General features: G+C 49.8%; 1 protein-coding gene and 1 long non-coding RNA gene across 9 annotated transcripts in view; one reads left to right on the top strand and one right to left on the bottom strand.

The window, feature by feature from the left end:
• Positions 1–3,221: 3,221 nt before the first annotated feature.
• The window catches only part of POU2F2 (POU class 2 homeobox 2), a 138,937-nt gene continuing 122,274 nt past the window's right edge, over positions 3,222–19,884 (bottom strand). For 3 of the 8 annotated variants that reach the window (XM_060186062.1, XM_060186064.1, XM_060186066.1), the window contains 10 exons: positions 15,169–15,274; positions 14,999–15,090; positions 9,095–9,208; positions 8,764–8,905; positions 8,515–8,663; positions 8,257–8,433; positions 6,699–6,771; positions 5,125–5,326; positions 4,962–5,035; positions 3,222–4,704 (listed from right to left, as the gene is read on the bottom strand). In XM_060186062.1, the coding sequence (XP_060042045.1) occupies positions 4,376–4,704; positions 4,962–5,035; positions 5,125–5,326; positions 6,699–6,771; positions 8,257–8,433; positions 8,515–8,663; positions 8,764–8,905; positions 9,095–9,208; positions 14,999–15,090; positions 15,169–15,274 (1,458 nt within the window). In that variant the 3' untranslated portion in view covers positions 3,222–4,375. The remainder of the gene's footprint in view (positions 4,705–4,961; positions 5,036–5,124; positions 5,327–6,698; positions 6,772–8,256; positions 8,434–8,514; positions 8,664–8,763; positions 8,906–9,094; positions 9,209–14,998; positions 15,091–15,168; positions 15,275–19,884) is intronic. The other 5 variants (XM_060186065.1, XM_060186063.1, XM_060186067.1 and 2 more) reach the window with 3 other exon arrangements.
• LOC132536837 (uncharacterized) lies at positions 9,044–9,925 on the top strand. Its single transcript, XR_009548377.1, has 2 exons — positions 9,044–9,160; positions 9,709–9,925. It is a non-coding gene; the product is annotated as an uncharacterized LOC132536837 (long non-coding RNA).

The raw sequence follows: 19,884 nt of genomic DNA, 5'->3' as shown, positions 1-19,884 counted from the left end.
TCTCCTTTTTGTGTTTGTTTAACAAGGAGCTAACATCTCAAGGACAAATACTTAAAAATATACATTATCTTTTTTTTTTTTTTTTCTTTCTCGCTTTTGTCATCGTCATCTTGCTTTGGAGACTGCTGAGGTCAAAGTTCAAACCGCATGAAGGAGCTGCGGCTTGGAGTTTTTGTGTATTTTTTTATTTTAATTTTTTTCACTTTTTTTTTTCCAACGTATAAAAAGGTAGCGGAGTTGTCTGTGGGTTTTTTTTTTTATTTTTTATGGTTAAATCTTTGGTTTGTTTCTTTTTTTCTCTTGGAGGCCTTTATCTCTCGCACTTGCCTTTCCCACTCAGAGGCCAGTGGGGGCCCGCATGTCTGTCTCTCTCTCTCTGTCACTGTCACTCAGTTCCCCCTACCCTGGGCTAAAGGGAAAGAATGGCATCCTGGGATTTGAGGGTGAGGTGAGGAAATCTAGTCAGGTCAAAAGGTCACTGTGACAGGCTTAATCCCTAACCTCACCTTCCCAGGATGCAGGATTTAGAGACCCTCTCTTGGCCTTCCCATGGGAGGAGGTGTGTGGAAAGGTCCTATCCTCTTCACTCCTCTTGATTTCAGCCCCAAGTCATATAGGAGCATGGGTTGCTCATCTTTGCCCCCTCCCTAACTCCCCCAATTCTCCTCCCTCCCACTTCCAGCTTCCACCCTCTCAGAAGAGAACAGAGAGAGGTGTTCTAGTTACTGGCATTTTTTTTTTTTTTTGGCACAATTAAAGAGCCTACCATGAGGGCAGACCCAGTCTCTGTTCCTTCCTCAAATAGGAGGTCAGTACTGAAGAGAACTCCAGAGGGCTCCCGTTCTCTAATCCACTCATCTCTCTCTTTCTAACCCAGCCCCCCCCCCACCCCTCCACTTCAGTGTCAGCCTTACCCAGAGCCTGACTTGGGGCTTCCCTCCCATCCCCTACAAAGTTCCCCAGCCCCGACTCTCTCGCTCACACACAGACACACGGACACAGGCTCTGTACAGACCACAAAATAAAAACGATGAGATAGTTTTGTTTCCCGGAGTCGAGATGGGGGAACTGGAGTGGAAGGGGACAGAGGGGGGGCATAAATACCCCCATCACCTACCCAACCCTGGCTCCCTCCAGCGGCCCCGCCCTTCCTCCCTTGCCCTGGCTGGCCCCCAGCCAACAATATTTGGTTTCTTTTCTTTTCTTTTTTTTTTTTTTAACATTAAAGTTCTATGAGGTATTTGGTGCCTTATCTCGAGTCCTCAGGGGAGGGGGCCCAGGGGGGACCTGGGGCACACTTGCCCCTCCTTCCCTCCCACCCCCTTCCCAATATTTGGTTTCACAGCTGTAGTTAAAGCTTGGGATTTGGTTATTTCCCCCCTCCCAGGTATTTTTCTTTCTTTTTTTCTTTTCCTAGTTATGGGGGTTGGTTGGGGAGGGCCCCCACCACGCCCGGCTGCACAGGGGTCCCTCCAGCCATTGTCAGGGCATCGGCCCCATCCCTGCCCCTGCTTCCTCCTCTCAGTCCCACTCTCCACACTCTAGGGTGGGGGAGGTCCCAGGAGGAAGGACTTGATGAGGAGAAAGCAGGATGAAGTGGGTGGTGGTGAGTCCTGAATTTTCTTTTCTTTTTTTTTTTTTTTTTTTTTTTTGGTTTTTGGCTTTTTTTTTTTTGGTGTTTTTTTTTTTTTTTTTGTATGTTTTTTTGTTTGTTTTGTTTTTTGGTCTAGAATCATAGTTTTTTTTGTTCAAGTCATCTCCACCATGCCTTCCATGCTGCCTGTCTTCTCGGACGGGTTTTTGGTTGTAATTCCGTTCTTTGTTCAAATGTCCTTCCTGTTAGATCAGGGGTCCTTGGCCCCATCTCCACTCTTGGGCTAGGGTCCAGGCCCTCTCGTCAGTGCCTTCTCTTCAGGAAATCAAAATGGACAAACTCAGAGGTAGGGTCAGGGCAAGGAGTTGAGTCAGCTGAGATGCTTACATTCTGGCGAGGAGGGGCAGGTGCCATACCAGGCCCCATCATTGCCAGGGAGGAGGGGGCATTCCACCTCTGTCCAGACAAGGCACCCCAAGACCTCTGCAACAGCTGCGTCTCTGCCGCCTCCATGACCCAGCTCAACAGTTTCTTTTCCCCGGGTGGGAGAAAGGAGACAAGAAAAAAAGAGAACGCTGAGGCCTTGGGGCCTGGGGTGGCCTCTCAGGGAGTGTCCCAGGCCGTCCTTTCCCTCTGCTCCAGCCCAGCCAGGGCTGTGGCCAGGCTCCACTCTGATTTTAATGGCTCGCGTCCTTCACGGCAACACTTTGGTTTGAGAAGAGACACAGAAAGAAGGAAATTGAGAGAGGTGAGAGAAGCATGAAGGGAGAGAAAGAAGACAGATAATAGACAAAAATGAAGGAAGAGAGAAAGACAGGATAAGAGGACAGGAAAGAACAGAAAAAAATCAAAGAAGGGATCAAACCACCCGAAAGTTTGTTAGTTTTTCTTTGTCCATTCTTTTTGCTTTCTTATTCCTTTTTTTTTTTTTTCCTGTTTTCTTTCTTTTTTTAAAGCTTTTTCAGTTGATTGGGGGGCGGGGAGTTAGGAGTCTTTACCCCTGTCCCTGACACCCTCTCTCAGCCCTGCCCACCCGCTTCCATCGCCTTGGCTAAGGGACAAGCCCTGCCCTAGCCGCCCCCCTCTGGCTTTCCCGAAGACGACGTCCATGAGGTATTTGTGAAGAGAAAGAAGCATCCGTCCTTCTATCTGCCTTGGGGACCAAGGCCCCAGACCACAGGTGCAGGGGCTTTGTTCCATCGTTTGGCGCCTTCTTATTCTTGAAGAGTCCTTGTCTTCTTTCCCTTAAATATATATATATATATATATATATATATATTCTATGATTTTTTCTAGTTTTAATTTATTGTTTGGGAGTTTTTTTGTTTGTTTGTTTGTTGTTGGTTTTTATTTATTTATTTTTTGGTTCAAAATTGTTGGCCTCCACAACAGCAGGAGGGCAAAGTGACTCCCAGCGGCGGCATCTGTCCTCTGTCCGTCACGCTCTGCCCAGGGCTGGGCAAACACAGGGTCCAACCAAGACTTGGGGGGAGGGCTCGTGGGAGCAGCGGCTACCACAGTGCCCTCTCAGTTGGGGACCACAGATCATGGCATTGTCCGTCACCTGGGCCCTGATGGAGAACGCCACCTTGAGGAAGCCCACCACTGGGGTGCATGTGTGTGTGCATGTGGGGGAGGGGGAGGGAGGGGGCAGGGGTGGGGAGAGTGAGGTGAGTTCTCTTTTTGGTTTCTGGTCAATGTCAAAGAACGGGAAGGATCCCACGGATAGGCACTGGAATATGAATTTTTTTTTTTCAGGGAAACTGACAGACGAGCATGGAAAAAAAGACAACTTGAATACCCTCACCTCAGCCCCTCTTGCCAGAAAGTTCCACCTTCCCCTGAGCTGAGGAGGGGGTTAGATTCCAGAGCAGAGGAGGGTGACAGGGTGGAGGAGGGATGTGTGAGAGCTAGAACTTGGCAAAAATGGCCTAGCCCACCCTTCAAAAGGGAGAGGGGGAGGTACCGGGGTGGAAAGTCATCCCAGGCCTTCCACTACTCTCCCCCTGGCTGGAGGAGGGTGGAGGTTAAAGCAAGACCTCCCCACCCAGATGGGGGAGAGCTGGGGCTAGGGGAGAGGAGAACACATCACATGGTAGGGACACATTCTGTTGAGCGCAACGCTAAAAATTCTGTACATCCTTTGGATGAAGCTACTGAATATTTGGTGTAAGGTTGTTCAGGCCCTTTATCTTTCACCTTCTAGAAAAGAATGTTTGGCAGGTGGTTCTGAGCCCACCCCACCTGCCCTGGCCTGGGGGGGGTCTGTCTTGGCCAGCCCAGGGCTGGGGGCTGGGGCTAGGAGGATGGCACATTCTCTTTCTCCTTCTCCAGCCCTCAGTGGGGGAGGCAAGGTGAGGAGGTTGGTCCCACAGCCAGGGCTCGGCTCGGCTGAGGTCCAACTGCCGAGGCTTCTGCGCCCGGCTGGGGTTCATATTTGGTGTAGTAGCGGTGAGGGTGAGCACGCTGAGGTCTGGCTCATGACTGGTTTTTGGTTTGTTTGGTTTTGTGGTTTTTGTTTGTTTTTTTTTGGTTTTGGTTTTCACCTCTGGTTCCTTTGGGGGCAGCTGGTTTCTGTTGTGGTTGTTTTTGGTTTTCTTGTTGATGTCTTGTCTCTTTTTGGTTCGTTGGGTTCTTTTTCTTTTTTTTTTTTGGTCTTTCCTCCCTTGTCACTAGGGCTCCGAGGACTCTCGGCAGACCCACCACCGGCCACCTCGCCCATTTCCCAAAGAGGTTGAGGGGTGGGTGGTCAAAGGAGGAGAGGAGGCCTGGCAGGGTTCCTCACTCGGACTTGGACCCCGCCTCGGGCCCCCCGGGGCCTCCAGGGGTCTGTGCTGCCCCCTCGCTGCAAGTGGAGGAGGAGGAGGATGAAGATGAGGATGACGAGAGGCCAGGAGACTTGCTGGAGATGGAGGCCGCCACGGCCGCAGCAGCTGCGGAGACCAGGCCCACGCCAGGCGGGGCGCTGAGCAGGGGCAGCCCCGCGTGGTTCAGGAAAAGCGGCGAGGTCACCAGGCCAGGGCTCCCTGGGGCCGCGCCGGCTGCCCCCAGCACCAGGTTTCCGCTGCTGTCAAGGCTGGTAAGAGGCAGGGTTCCACCAGAGGCCAGGGCTGGGGTGGGGAGGGGAGATAGACAGAGAGAGAAAGAGGCTGGGCTAGGGGTGCAGTCGAGCGTCCTGCCCCCCCAACTTCTCCTCCACCCGCCGACCCCCTTTTTGCGACCTCTAAGGTGAAATGGGATGGGCGAGCGATGCAGTGAGCAAGGGCGGCGGCGGGGGGGTGGGGTGGGGTGGGGGGGGCAGGGCTGGAGCAGCAATGGGGGCCTGGGGCAGGGCGGCGACTGTAACAGTGACAGAGGCGACACGCACCTTGGATCGTGGCCAGAGGGTTGTTGCTCATGAGGGCCGGACTCAGCCCGGAGCTCAACCCCACCATTGTGCTTCTGCAAGAGGCAAAGCGCAGCATCAGCAGGTGCAGCCCGCTCCCCCATGAAGCAGAGCGACTCCCCCACCCCTGCAACTCCCCACTTACCCCGTGCTGGGGTTTAGGCCCGACAAGCCGATAGCCGAGTGGCTGCCTTGAGGGCTGGGGTTTGTGCTGTTGGTGGTGGCCGGGGGCGGGGGAGTGACAGAGGGGATGGAGTTGAGGGGGGGCGCGGCCCCGCCCCCGCCCCCACCTCCTCCGGCTGTCCGGCTGGGGTGGAGCGTCCCCACAGCTGAGGATAAGGTAGTAACTGCCAGAGACACAGATAGAGTGAAGGAAGCTTTAGCTGCCATGGTCCTTCACCGAAGAAGCTGGTCCACCCCTCCCTGGCCCACAGCCTCTCCTCCACGAGGACAGAATCAGGCTTCCGCCGCCCCATCACCCCCAGGGACAGTGCGCCTTTGCCACAGTGACAGCTATCAGTGTAACAGCAAGAATGGTTACTAATTCACGGGGCCCACGACATGTCCCATCCGGGCACCGGCATCCCACAAACAGCCCTGAACCTCACCCCCAGTTCCTTTTATACAAAACAGCTTCCAGAATAAACAAGAACTTGTCAAGGCCAGGTGGTGGTACACCAAGTTAAGAGCACACACTGCAGTGCGCAAGGACCCAGGTTCATGCCCCTGTTCCCGCCACCTGCAGGTGGAAAGCTTCACCAGTGGTGAAGCAGGGCTGCAGGTGTCCCCCTCAATTTCTCCGTCTCTAATAAACAAAACAGCTCCCAGAAGACAAAGTTCTATGGCTCCCCCTACGGGCCAGGCAGGGAGTGCCACTCAGAGGCCAGCTGGGGTCACTGGCTCCAGGGTTTGAATGAGTGTCTTTGACTTAGTGCCTTCACCTCTCTGACCTGCAGTTCTGTCATCTGGAAAGTGGGGCAATCAGAACCTATCCCATGAAACAAGTGCACAGTAAATGAGCCCAGACTCTAAGGAATTTAGAGCAGTGCCTGGCACTCATTTACTTTCTACCCTTCCCTTACTCTGAGGATGGGGGCGACGTGGTATTTGTTTTCTGTTAGTATCCACATGACATTAGCTATGCTCTGCTCCAGGAAGGGGCAAACTTGAGCATGGGGGAAACACACTCTTGAAGTAACATATTCACAGGTGTAGATGCTGTGTATTAGGTGGTGCCCCCCACCCCCAGAGCACTGCTTAGCTCTGGCTTATGGTGGTACTGAGGACTAAATTTGGGAGCTCAGCCCTGTTTTTTTCTGGGGGGTGGTGGTGGTGAGAAAAACAGAGGTAGGAGAGACACTACAGCACTGCTCCACCACTCATGAAACTTCCCTTTTGCATGGTACTCTCATGTGGCAGCTGGAAGCTAGAACTCATTTCCCCACCTTTGGTAGAATTTACACTCTACTTGGTTTTATAAAGTTCAAATAGGTACAGTTTATATATGCTAGGAACAGAACCCAAGTGGATTTCCTTTCAGCAATCTCCTGCTTTTCCATGAAGTCAGCTGCTCTGCAGGTAGGTGTGAGGCTTCTCTCATACCCACTCACCCCTAGGTTCAGCCCCAAGGCACATTGAATACCCTGAGCTGTCAGAAAGCCACGGAGTTACACTGTGTCATTCCCATACCCCACCCCAGCTTTGCCAGCTTCCACACACCCTGACCTGTTGTGCTCAGACTGCTGGAAGCTTGGGACAACGGCAAGGTCCCTGCACCCCCTTGGGGTGTAACCTGGGGAGGGAAAGAAGAATGCATGTTATGCCGAGGCCTCCCCACACCCCTTCAGATTTCCCTTCTTATAGGGTGGAGGGAGAAGGGACTTTGGAGGCAACGCTGTTTGTGTTACATCAGGTGTCCTCATCATCTCCTTCACAGTTAGCCAGGTGATCTGAGCTACCAGCAAGAAGGAGTCATTCACCCCTAGGACTGTTCCGCCATCTCTCGTGTGGCGTTGCTGATCTAACACCACACACACACACACACATCTCCTTTGCCACTTCTTGTCTGAAGTGACTATGCACTGAAGAGCAACTGCCCATTGTGCTCCGGCCATGGCTATCAATTGGTCCTGCAGAACTAAAAGCCCTCTCCCAGCACACATAGATGGTGTTCTAAGAGTGGGACTGGCACGTAGTGCAGGAGGAACTGCTCAGGTGACCCAGGCAAGGGCAGAGCAGAGCAGGTCTGAAGTGTGGGAGGCAGAGGATGTGTTGTGTGAGTCTGTGTTTGAATGTTGGGATGTCACATTATTCCATTTTCTGGGACAATCCACTAGCCTCCCTTATTGGCCTCCCTGCCTCCAGTCTCATCTTTCTATAAGTCCTAGGAGCCTCCCCCACTCCCCACCCCAACCCTCCCACTCCCACACTGCTCCCTTTCAGGTGGTGCTGGGGATTGAACCTGGGACCTTTGGCACCTCAGGCATAAAAGTCTTTTTGAATACCAATATTTTGCATAACCATTCTACATATGATCCTGTCTCTCCTTGGCTCAAATCTCCTTGGTTCCTCCTGTCTATGGTTCAAGTTCAAGCTCTTCAGCATGTAGGTCAGGTGTCTGCCCCCCCCAGCACCTCCACCCCCGCTCATATACATTCCAGCTACAACCACACTCAACTGCACAGGAGTCCCTCAAATTGGCCTCAACTCTCTGGCTCCCAGTCTGTGAGTGGCTCTCACTTCTTGACTGCTCAGCTCAGATGGTCCTTCCCTCCTCCACACTGTTGTCAGGAGAGGTTTCCCTGGGCCTCTTGCTCCTGTGTAGTGTCAGTTTCTATGGTAGGCAGAATAAAGGGATTCCCCAGTGTGTCTGATCCCAAGTGGGTCTCTGTGTGACTACAGACTCAGGCGCACATGCAAAAATGTAATAATGTCCCTGCCTGTCTGCATCTGCGTGATTTGAGTGTGTGTGTGTGTGTGTGTGTGTGTGTGTGTGTGTGTGTGTTTTGGCAGGATTATCTACCAGGTAACAGGCCTATGCACCATCCCCTGTGTGGCCATGACTTGAGATAACTCTGGTGGTTGTATCTGCCTCACACAAGACCAGAGTTCTCTAGACACTATGTGTCCCTATGCTGCAGCCACATGACAGCCTATCCCCAAGGGTGACTCTGTCTCAGGTCTAGGCACTGTGGTCTGCCAGATCGTTGTACTTCACACCGAGAGGCGAGGGGTGCCCGTGCTTTGTGCCTCCCACCGCCAGAGGGGCTCTTGGTACCAGGTGGGGGCTGTAGCTGGCTGGCTTTCCGGGGCTGGGCAGCATGGGGGCCGCGCTACAGGGGTTGATGCGTTTCTCCTTCTGGCGCCGGTTACAGAACCAGACGCGGATCACTTCCTTCTCCATGTGCAGCTGCTCGGCGATCAGCAGGATCTCCTCTGAGGTAGGCTTCTGGTTCTGCGGGCAGAGGGCTCCTTAGCCAGCGCCCGCGGTCCCTGCCACCCGCCACTTGCGGCCGCCCAGGAGGGGGCCCCTCACCGCTAGAAAACTCTTCTCTAAGGCGAAGCGGACATTTGTCTCGATGCTGGTCCTCTTTTTGCGTCTCCGGCCCGGGAGCCCGTCGAAACCCAGGCTGGGGCTGCTCAGCTGGTTGGGGCTGGGCAGGCTGGAGTCCACAGACATAGTCTCTGTGCCCGGAAGGAGACGCGGGTGAGAGGGCGCCTGCCCGGCCCGGGCCCGCAGCCCTCCTCCCGCCCGCCTTGCCCAGAGAACCCCGGCCTGTCCCACCTGCGTCGTTGAGCCACTTCTCCAGGAGGGGCTTAAGTTTGCACATGTTCTTGAAGCTCAGATTGAGGGCCTCGAAGCGGGAGATGGTCGTCTGGCTGAAGTCGTTGCCGTAGAGCTTGCCCATAGCCAAGCCTACGTCACCCTGGGCCAGCGGGGTGGGCGCGAGGTCAGAACGCGCCCCGCCCACAAGTATGGCCACGCCCTCTTCACCGCCCCCTTCCCTGGTTGGCCAGAGCCACTACCTGGCCACACCCTCAATACGGGTAGTCACGTCCCCACACCGCCCACCGGCAGACCCGGGGCCCCTCAATCCCGCCAGGCGGCCGCAGACCTGCGTGAAGCCCAGCTTGATGCGGCGTTGCTTGAAGGTGCGGGCGAACTGCTCCAGCTCCTCCAGGTCACTGGGCTCCTCGGGGTGGGATGGCGGCTCCAAGCATTTGGGAGGCTGAGGGTGCAAGAGGTGTGGGTCGGGCAGCGTGGGTCGGGTCACGGCCTGGGAGGGTGGTGGACTGGGGGACCGAGGCACCGGAGGGGTCTCCGTTTTGACTGCGGGACTCCTTCACCCGCGGCCCCGGCTCCTCCCGCAGGCTCTCCTCCGCACGCCCCGGAGGTCCCGCACCTGCTGCATTCATTCCCCTCAAGGTTACACTCCTGTGGACTCGCTGCCCAGAGGCGCACCAGCTTGCCAGCCCCAGAAGGAGGACCGGCTTCTTGGCACCGCGACTTCGTAACCGGAGGGGAGAGCTGACTCTCCTCTCCCCACGGGGTCGCGGAGGAGCTACAGAATGCTGGGCAACTAGGGCAAGTCTGTGACCCTCCTTGGGCCTCAGCTCCCCCTTTAGAGGATGAGAGTATGAGGCTGCTCTGCTTACCCCATGGGGCTGTTGGAAAAATCATTTTAAAAACGAGTAAACTACAAATAAATATTTTTTCTTCTTTTTAAAGATGTATTTGTTAATACAAGAGAGAGGAGAAAGAGAACCAGAGCCCTGTTTGAGCACCTGCTACGCTGGAGACTGAAGCCAGAAGTCTCATACTTTCAAGTCTAACACAAGCCACTGTGCCATCTCCGTGGTCAAAGCATTAAAAAAATGTTTTTCATCGAACAAATTGATGAAGAGAGCAACTGGGAGTCCTAATAAAGATGTAACAGCTCTCCCTCTTCCTCCCCGCCCCCCTCTCTCTCAATGTTTCATTTCCCTAAAAAAGAATAGACCTGAAGCAGATGACAGGTGAAAGGATATTGTTTGCATATGTCCTTATCCAGTATCCAAAACCCTGGGGCCAGGTATGTTTTGGATTTAGGAAATTTTCTCTTAAATTTTCTTTTTATTTTAAGAAAGCCTGTATGGGGTACATGATAGATAGTGTGACTTCTTTCCCTCCCCTAGCCCCTGTCCCCATCAGTCAAGGCATCATCAGTATTCACAGCTCTCAGCAGAGCACAAGATGAAGAAAAATGATACACAGAGGCTAGGTGGTGGCACGCACCATAGAGGCACAACACCCCCAGTCAAGTCCCTGGTCCCCACCTGCAGGGAGGAAAATTCAGGAACAACAGAGCAGTGCTGCAGGTGTCTCCCTCCTCCTCCTCCTCCTCCTCCCCCTCCTCCCCTTCCTCCCCTTCCCCCTCCTCCTCCTTCTTCTTTCTCTCTCTCTCTCTCTCTCCTCTATAAAAAATAAAAAGAATGATGGAGTCAAGGTGAAGTTGTGCAGATGTTGAGCTCCAACATAAATCCTCATGGCAAAGTTTAAATTGAAAAAAAAAATACAATGGGGGGGGGCTGGGAAGACAACATAATGGTTCTGCAAAAAGATTTTCACCCCTGAGGCACTGAGGTCCCAAGTTCAAATTCCCAACACCACCATAAGCCAGAGCTGAGCAGTGTTCTGATGTGTATGTATCTTTGTCTCTATATATCTCTCATTAAAATATATAAAATGAAAATTCAAAAGAATAAATGACACAATATCTTGCCTCAAGTTATATACCCTTGCCTTCTGGTGCCAACATTACAATTTGATTTTCTGAGCATTGTTTGGATTTGAAGATTGCAGGTAAGCTTTGTATTAGTCTCTAAACTTTTTCGGATTTCTGAAATAATTTGTACATTTTTGAGGACAATCTACTTTAAAAAATAGGTAGGACATGGGCCCTTTGGAATATAACTAAAATAGACTCCAAATCTTCATCTGTAATATTCCAGCCTTTAGGTTCATGATTAGTCAATAATTTATTTGGCTTTTTATGTTAGCTTTTTTTCAGCTACCAGGTTCCAGATGCTTTCATTATGCCAACTGGACCTCCCTCGGCAGACGATCCCATCAGTGTGTCCTAGAGCCCTGCTTCTCCAGAGCCCTAGCCCACTAGGGAAAGAGAGAGGCAGGCTGGGAGTATGGATTGACCTGTCAACACCCATGTTCAGTGGGGAAGCAATTACAGAAGCCAGACCTTCCACCTTCTCACCTCATAATGACCCTGGGTCCACGCTCCCAGAGGGAGAAAGACTAGGGAAGCTATTGTGGGGGGGAGGGGGATATGGAGTTCTGGTGGTGGGAAATGTGTGGAGTTGTACCCTTCTTATCCTATAGTTTTATCAGTATTTCCTTTTTATAAATAAAAATAAAAAAATAGGTAGGAGGGAACTTAGAAATCTGTAAAGGTGGTTCAGGAGGTGGGGCAGTGGGTAATACATTGGACTCTCAGGCATGAGGTTATGTGTTCTATTCCCAGCATTGCATGTGTCAGAGTAATCCTCTAGTATATTCTCTCTTGCCTCTTCTCTTTCTCTCCTTAACAAAACAAATAAATAAAAAAATACACTGAAACATGGGGGCCAGGCAGTAGTGCACCTGGCTAAGTGCATGTACTATGACCATGTGCGAGGACCTGGGTTCAAGCTACTGGTCCCCATCTGCAGGGAAAAGCTTCACAGGAGATGAAGCAGTGCTGCAGGTCTCTCTCTCTCTCTCTCTCTCTCTCTCTCACCCTCTCCCTCTATGTCCTCCTTCCTTCTCAGTTTCTCTATCCTAGCAAATAAAGTTTTAAAATATAAAAAAATAAATAATCTGTAAAGCATCATTAAGTATTATTATTAAAGTCTGGAACAGAGGCAGCAACTATAAAGAAAGTCCCAGGCAGGACTCCAAGGCCTGGTGAACTGGCCTTGCCTGAGGGCCAATTGCTTTGGACAGGGTCCCTCCTCCAAACTGCCTGTTTGTCAAAATAAGCTGGGGATCTGCTATTTTCTGGGAATTTTATTGACAAACCAATTCACTTTTTAAAATATACTAAGGGGAGAGAACTATATACTGGGGAGAGAACAGTGGTTTATGAAACACTTCCATGCTTGAGGGATCTGGCACAATGGCTAGAGTGTTGAACTTAAAAGTGTGAGGTTCTGGGAGTCGGGTGGTAGCACAGCGGGTTAAGCACACATGGCGCAAAAGCGCAAGGACTGATGTAAGGATCCCGGTTCAAGTCCCCGGCTCCTCACCTGCAAGGGAGTCGCTTCACAGGCGGTGAAGCTGGTGTCTATCTTTCTCTCCCCTTCACTATCTTCCCCTCCTCTCTCCATTTCTCTCTGTCCTATCCAACAACAAACGACATCAATAATAACTACAACAATAAAAAACAGGCAACAAAAGGGAATAAATAAATAAATATATTTTTTAAAGTATGAGGTTCTGAGTCAATCCCTAGCACCACATGTGCCAGAGTGACATGCTGGTTTGTGTGCTGCTTTGCCATGTGCACTGCCCAGGTTAGAACCTAACCTGAACCACACTGGAGAAAAAACGTTGGTGCTGGGAGTTGGGCGGTAGTGCAATGGGTTAAGCACACGTGGCGCAAAGCACAAGGACCAGAGTAAGGATCCTGGTTAGAGCCCCAGCTCCCCAGCTGCAGGGGAGTCGCTTCACAGGCGGTGAAGCAGGTCTGCAGGTGTCTGTCTTTCTCTCTATCTTCCCCTCCTCTCTCCGTTTCTCTCTGTCCTGTCTAACAAACAATGACGACATCAGTAACAACCACAATAATAACTACAACAAACAACAAGGGAAACAAAAGGGAATAAATAAATATTAATAATAAAAAAAACCCTTGGTGCTGTGATCTGTTTATCTATCTATCTGAACAAATTGGTCCAGAGCAGTGAAGAACTGGACCTGGTGGTAATGACAAAAAATGGGGAGGAGGAGGAGAAGGCTCATATTTGAGGCTCCAAGGCCCTACATTCAATCCATGGCACTACCATAAACCAGAGCTGAGTAGTGCTCTGGTAAAATTAAATTTAAATTAAATTAAAGACCAAAAGGACATCTGTAGGACCCAGTTTTCAGTCTTTGGCTTGAGAAGGGAACATAAATTAACACCTCACAGACACCTTCCTCCCAGGACCCAACTCACTGAGGCCACTGGAAGAGATGCAACACATTGGAATCTCAAGGCTTTTGGACCCATCTCAAAATATCATGTTGGTGTACATGTGCATTTTGGGGCTAAGATCCAAATCTTCCATTCAGTTCTCAAAGGAGTCTGTCCCACTTGCATGAAAGGCCCAAGGACCTCTGGTCTGGTTGACTCCGCTCTCTCCTTCTTTCCCCCTCTTTTTGTACCAATGCCTCCATATACATGAACCATTTGACTGTTCTAGGCAGACCTTTGATTTTCCTTTCAGTTTTAGATAGAGGCAGGAAAACTCAGAGAGGAGAGACACCACTGTTCATCAAGCTTCCCCTGGAGCCATATATGGTGTCCTCTTGTGGGGCTGGGGGTTTGCACCTGGGTCCTTGTATGTGGTAAAATGTGCTGACTGGGTGAACTATCTCCTAGCCCTTCCCTCATTTAAAAAAAAAAAAATATATATATATATATATATATTAAGTGCACGTGGCACAAAGGGCAAGGACCAGAGTAAGGATCCCAGTTCGAGACCCTGGCTCCCCACCTGCAGGGGAGTCGCTCCACAGGCGGTGAAGCAGGTATGCAGGTGTCTATCTTTCTCTCCCCATCTCTGTCTTCCCCTCCTCTCTCCATTTCTCTCTGCCCTATCCAACAATAACGACATCAACAACAAAAGTAATAACTCCAACAACAGTAAAACAAGGGCAACAAAAGGGAAAATAAATAAATAAAAATAAGATTATAGTTGTTATTATAAGAAAAATACGGGAGTCGGGTGGTAGCGCAGCAGGTTAAGCGCACATGGTGCTGAATCACAAGGACCAGCATAAGGATCCTGGTTTGAGGCCCCGGCTCCCCACCTGCAGGGGAGTCGCTTCGCAGGCAGTGAAGCAGGTCTGCAGGTGTCTGTCTTTCTCTCCCCCTCTGTCTTCCCCTCTTTTCTTCATTTCTCTCTGTCCTATCCAACAACAATGACATCAACCACAATAATAATTACAACAATGGAAACAACAAGGGTAACAAAAAGGAAATAAATAAATATTAAAAGAAAACAAGGACAACAAAAGGGAAAATAAATAAATAAATATTTAAAAGTACATTTATTTATTTTACCAGATCACTGCTCAGCTCTGATTTGTAGTGGTCCAAGGACTGAATGGAGGTGCTATTTCCCCTCATTACTGACAGAGGATCAGGAGAGAGAACCCAGAACATCACTCTGGCATATGTGATGCCAGGGATCAAATTTGAAATATCATGCTGGAGAATTCAATGCTTTATCCACTGTACCCCCCCACCTACGGCATTCTCCTCTCATCACCCTGCCACCAGCTAGGTGTATTGCTGGGGCTTGGTGCCTGCATGACTCGGCCATTGGCAGCAGCAGAATTTTCTCCTTTCAGTTTTTGACAAAGAATAAGAGGGGAGGGAGGGAGGGAGGGAGTGGGGGAGAGAGGGAGGGAAGGAGGGAGGGAGGGAGAGAGAGAGAGAGAAAGAGAGAGACAGAGAGAGAGAGACCTGCTGCATTGCTCTATTGCCTGTGAAGTTTCCCCCTGCAGAATGGGGCCAGGGGTTTGAACCAGGTCATCAAACAGGATCACATGTGTGCTTCACTGGTTCACCAATTCCTGGTGCTTCTCTCATTTTTATAGAGTAATAAGGCCCCACAGCAAATCAGTGTCAGAGTAGGACTGTGCCCCAGGTAGCTGTGCCTCTCCTGACTTGGTCCTGACTTGGTTAGGGTGACTGTAGGAAGTGAGTGGGCCGAATGCAAAGGAGACCGCCCCCGCTAACCATCATGCCCTCCAGCCTGCCGCAAGTGGACACACTCACCTGTGGGGGCAGCCCGGCCCGGGGCTGGGAGGTCAGAAGAGCTCCCTGGGTTTGCTGAGGTAGCTGGAATAGATTTGGCGTCGGTAGCAGGCCTGGGGGGACAGGAGAGAGGTGTGAGGCAGAGAGAGGGGTGGTGTCTGTAGGGGAGGCAGTAGGGGTGTGGGCCTTACCTGGCTGACTCTGCTGGGCCTGCGGCAGCAGGAACTGAGCAGGTGGCTGGAGGTGATGACCTGGCACGAGCACGAGCTGCTGGAGCTGGAGGAGCTGCTGTATGTCCTGGCAGGGAGGAGGGACAGGAAGACACCTGAGCCCAGGCCCAGTGCCTCCTTCTGCCCGGCGCCTAGGGCTGGCCCTGACTGGGCAGCAAGCACTGGAGCATGGTGCCCTGAATGGCCACCTGAGGCTGAGGAGCAGCTGGGAGGCTTCTCCCAGCTCGGAAGGTTCCGTCTGGGTCCTGGGAGGCTGGCTCTTGACTTAAATGTCCGTTCTTCCTCTCCTCTCCCCTCCCTTCCCCTCCCCTCCCTTCCCCTCCTCTTTCTTCCTTCCTTCCTTCCTTCCTTTCTTTCTTTCTTTCTTTCTTTCTTTCTTTCTTTCTTTCTTTCTTTCTTTCTTTCTTTCGTCACCAGGGTTATTGCTAAGGCTCGGTGTCTGCACTATGAATCCATCACTCTCAGCAGCCATATTTTCCTCTTTTCTTTTTTTTGTTTTAATTTTTAAATATTTATTTATTTTCCCTTTTTGTTGCCTTTGTTGTTTTTTATTGTTGTTGTAGTTATTATTGCTGTTGTTATTGATGTCATCGTTATTGTTAGATAGGACAGAAAGAAATGGATAGAGGAGGGGAAGACAGAGGGGGAGAGAAAGATAGACACCTGCAGACCTGCTTCACTGCTTGTGAAGTGACTCCCCTGCAGGTGGGGAGCCGGGGGCTTGAACTGGGATCCTTAACACTGGGTTAAGCGCATGTGGCACAAAGCGCAAGGACCGGCGTGAGTATCCCAGTTCGAGCTACCGCCCGACTCCCCTCTTTTCTTTTTTTATTGGATAGGGCAGAGAGAAATTGAGAGGGGAAGGAGAGCTAGAGAGGGAGAGAGACAGAGAGACACCTGCACTACTTGCTTCACATTATGAAGTGTCTTCCTGCAGATGGGGAGCATGGGCTCGAACCCGGGTCTTTGTGCATGGTAACGTGTGCACTCAACTGGGTGCACCACCAGCCGGCCCCGGACTTATATCCCTTTTCCTGATGAAGTATTTTCCTTGAAAAACAAGATCAGAAGAGCAAACACAAGTAGAACCTGACTGGAATTGGTGTAGTGCACCAAAGTAAAAGACTCTGGGGTGGGGGTGGGGAAATACAGGTCCAAGAAGGACGACTGCGGACCTAGTGGGGGTTGTATTATTATATGGAAAACTGAGAGATGTTATGCATGTACAAACTATTGTATTTACTGTTGAATGTAAAACATTAATTCCCCAATAAAGAAATCAAAAAAAAGAAAGGAAGTGAAGGCAGGGCTTAGTCTCTACTTGCTGATGTGGGCCTGACAATATGCAGTAAAAGACTCTCGGTCTCTCTCTCTCTCTCTCCCTCTTTTCCTCTCTCATGGCCCACATGTAACCCAACATGTGCATGTTCTCAATTTTCCTGAATAAAGTTTAAGATTCCTGAAAAATCAAAAAAAAAAAGAAAGAAATATTTGCCTTGTCCTTTTATTCCCATAGAGCAAATAGAATTGTTTAAAAATGTAAATCAGACTAAGTCTTCCCTCCTTTTAAAACACTCCCAAAGCAAATGATAGCACATCTGGAATTAGCTTTAAAAGACTCCAGCACACAGTGCATGTGTGGATGGGGACCAGCACTTTGGGAAACTGTTGAATTGTGTCCTGTAGGCCCTCCTCCCACTCAAGGGGTATGCTGGAATTGTAACACCTACCCTCTCCCCTCCAGAAGTGGAGAATGTGATCTTATTTGGAGACTGGAGGCTTGCAGATGCTCCAGTTAAAATAAAAGTTGTGTGTGGGGGGGGAGGGCAGGTAGTGATGCACCTGGCTGAGTACACTTGTTCCCATATTACCAAGTACAAGGACTAGAGTGACAGCCTCACTCCTCACCTACAGGGAGGACGCTTCACTAGTGGTGAAGCAGGTCTGCAGGCCTCTCGCTTTTTCTATCAGCCCCTCCTCTCTCAATTTTTCTTTGTCTTACCAAACAAAACAGAAAAAAGAAAAAAAGGAGAAAATGACTGATAATGGTGGTGGATTTGTAGTGCCAGTACCAAACCCTAGCAACAACCCTGGTGGCAATAAAAAATAAAATAAAATGGGGAGTCAGCAGGGACCAGCGTAAGGATCCTGATTCCAGCCCCGGGCTCCCCACCTGCAGGGGGGTCACTTCACAGGCAGTGAAGCAGGTCTGCAGGTGTCTGTCTTTCTCTCCCCCTCTCTGTCTTCCCCTCCTCGCTCCATTTCTCTCTGTCCTATCTAACAATGATGACACCACCACCAACAATAATAATTACAACAGCAATGAAAAACTACAAGGGTAACAAAATGGAAAATTTAAAAAAATAAAAAATAATAAGATAAGATAAAATAAGGGCTGGAGGGCCTTAACCTAGATGGCTGGTGTTTATACAATGAGGGGGGAATTTGGGCATGGGGCAGACAGACACAGAGGAAAGATCAGGTTAAGAAACATGAGGAAGGACCGTCCTCCACAAGCCAAGGACAGAGGTCAGGAACAGATGCTCCATCAGGATCCCACTGTCAACACCCCGATTTCAGACTGGTAAACTCTAAAACCACAAGATAGTAAGCTTCTCCAGTTTCAGGTGCCCAGTTTGAATGATACAGGCACGATACAGTACTATACAATACTGATCCTACTCCACCTGCTTTGGGACTTCTTCATTCCACCCCCTGGCTTCCCACTCGTAGGTAAGTGTGATGGCAAATTCAAATGCACATGGAATAGCCCTTTGTAATAGAACCTGAACTTAGTGACCAGGAAGGTAGGTGGCTAAGTGGGTAAGATACGTACCCTACAGGTAAGCTATATCTTGCACCTACTTTTTTTTTTCAGAGCAATACTCAGCTCTGGCTTATGAACCTGGGACTCTGGAGCTTCAGGTATGAAAGTCTTTTTGCATAGCCAGTATGCTGTCTCCCCAGCCACTCATTATTTTATTGCTACCAGGACTGAGGTTGGTAGTGCAAACATTACGAATCCATTACTTCTAACAGCCATTTTCCTTATTTATTTATTTTTATATTAAAGGTTCATTTAATTTTAATTTAATTAATTAATTAATTAATTTGCTTACAGGGTTATTGCTGGGGCTCGGTGCCTGCACTATGAATCCACTGCTCCTGGAGGCCATTTTTTTCATTTTGTTGCCCTTGTTGTTATCCTTGTTGTTGTTATTATATCATTATTATTATTGTTGTCATTGCTGTTGTTGTTGGATAGAACAGAAAGAAATCGAGAGAGATGGGGAGACAGAGAGGGGGAGAGAAAGACAGACACCTGCAGACCTGCTTTACTGCCTGTGAAGGGAACTCCCTGCAGGTAGGGAGCCGGGGGCTAGAACTGGAATCCTTATGCTGGTCCTTACGCTTTGTTCCATGTACACTTAACCTGCTGCACTACTGCCTGACCCCCTATTTTAAATATTTTAATGAGAGAGTCACAAGAAGATAGAGAATGAAACCAAAGCACTGTTCAGCTCTGGCTTATGGTGGTGCTTGGAACTGAACTTGGGAGCTCAGAACCTCAGGCATGAAGTCATTTTGCAGAACCATTAGGCTGTATCCCCAGCCCTATTATTTATTTATTAAAAACATTTTAATTTATTTTTAAATTAAAATTTTTATTGGATAGAGACAGAGAGGAATTGAGAGGGGAGGGAGAGATAGAGAGGGGCCGGGCAGTGGTGTACTCGGCTAAGCACACACATATTACCAAGTGTGAGCACCCAGTTTTGAGTCCCTGCTCCCCACCTGCAGGGGGTCTGAGGTCACGACTGGTGAAGCAGGTCTGCAGGTATCTATCTTTCTCTTCCTCTTTCTTTTTTTTTTTAATTTTTAAAAAATTTATTTTCCCTTTTGTTGCCCTTGTTGTAGTTATTACTGCTGTTGTTATTGATGTCATCATTGTTGGATAGGACAGAGAGAAATGGAGAGAGGAGGGGAAGATAGAGAGGGGCAGAGAAAGATAGACACCTGCAGACCTGCTTCACTGCTTGTGGAAGGGACGACCCTGCAGGTAGGGAGCCGGGGGCTTGAACCGGGATCCTTATGGTGGTCCTTGTGCTTCGCGCCCGTGCGTTTATGTGCTTAACCCGCTGTGTTTCCACCTGACTCCCTCTCTTCCTCTTTCTATCTCCCCATCCTCTATTAATTTCTCTGTCCTAGCTAATAAATAAAAAAACTTAGAAAGAAAAATCAAAGGAAAAAATGCAGCCAGGCACAGTGGATTCATAACACTGGCAGAGAACTCCAGTAATAACTCTGGTGTCAAAAAAAAAAAAAGAGGGAGACAGAGAGACACTTGTAGTATTGCTTCACGGCTCATGAAGCTTTGCCCCTGCAGGTGGGGACCAGGAGTTTGAATCCGGGTCCTCGTGCACTGTGATGTAAACGCTTAACCAGGTGTGCCACTGCCTGGCCACTTTAGTTTATTATTATTTTTTTCTATTTTACTTGATAGGACAGAGAGAAATTGAGAGGGGCAGGGGAGACAGAGAGAGAGATGCAAAGAGAAACACCTACAGACCTGTTCCACTGCTTGTAAAGCATTACTCCCTGCAGGTGGGGAGTGGGGAGTGGGGGTTTGAACCAGGATCCTTGCACATGGCAACGTGCATTTAAATGGGTGTGCCA

The sequence above is a fragment of the Erinaceus europaeus genome, chromosome 2 (assembly GCF_950295315.1).
Source record: "Erinaceus europaeus chromosome 2, mEriEur2.1, whole genome shotgun sequence".
Classification (NCBI taxonomy): Eukaryota; Metazoa; Chordata; class Mammalia; order Eulipotyphla; family Erinaceidae; genus Erinaceus; species Erinaceus europaeus.
This window is presented reverse-complemented; position numbering and strand designations above follow the sequence as displayed.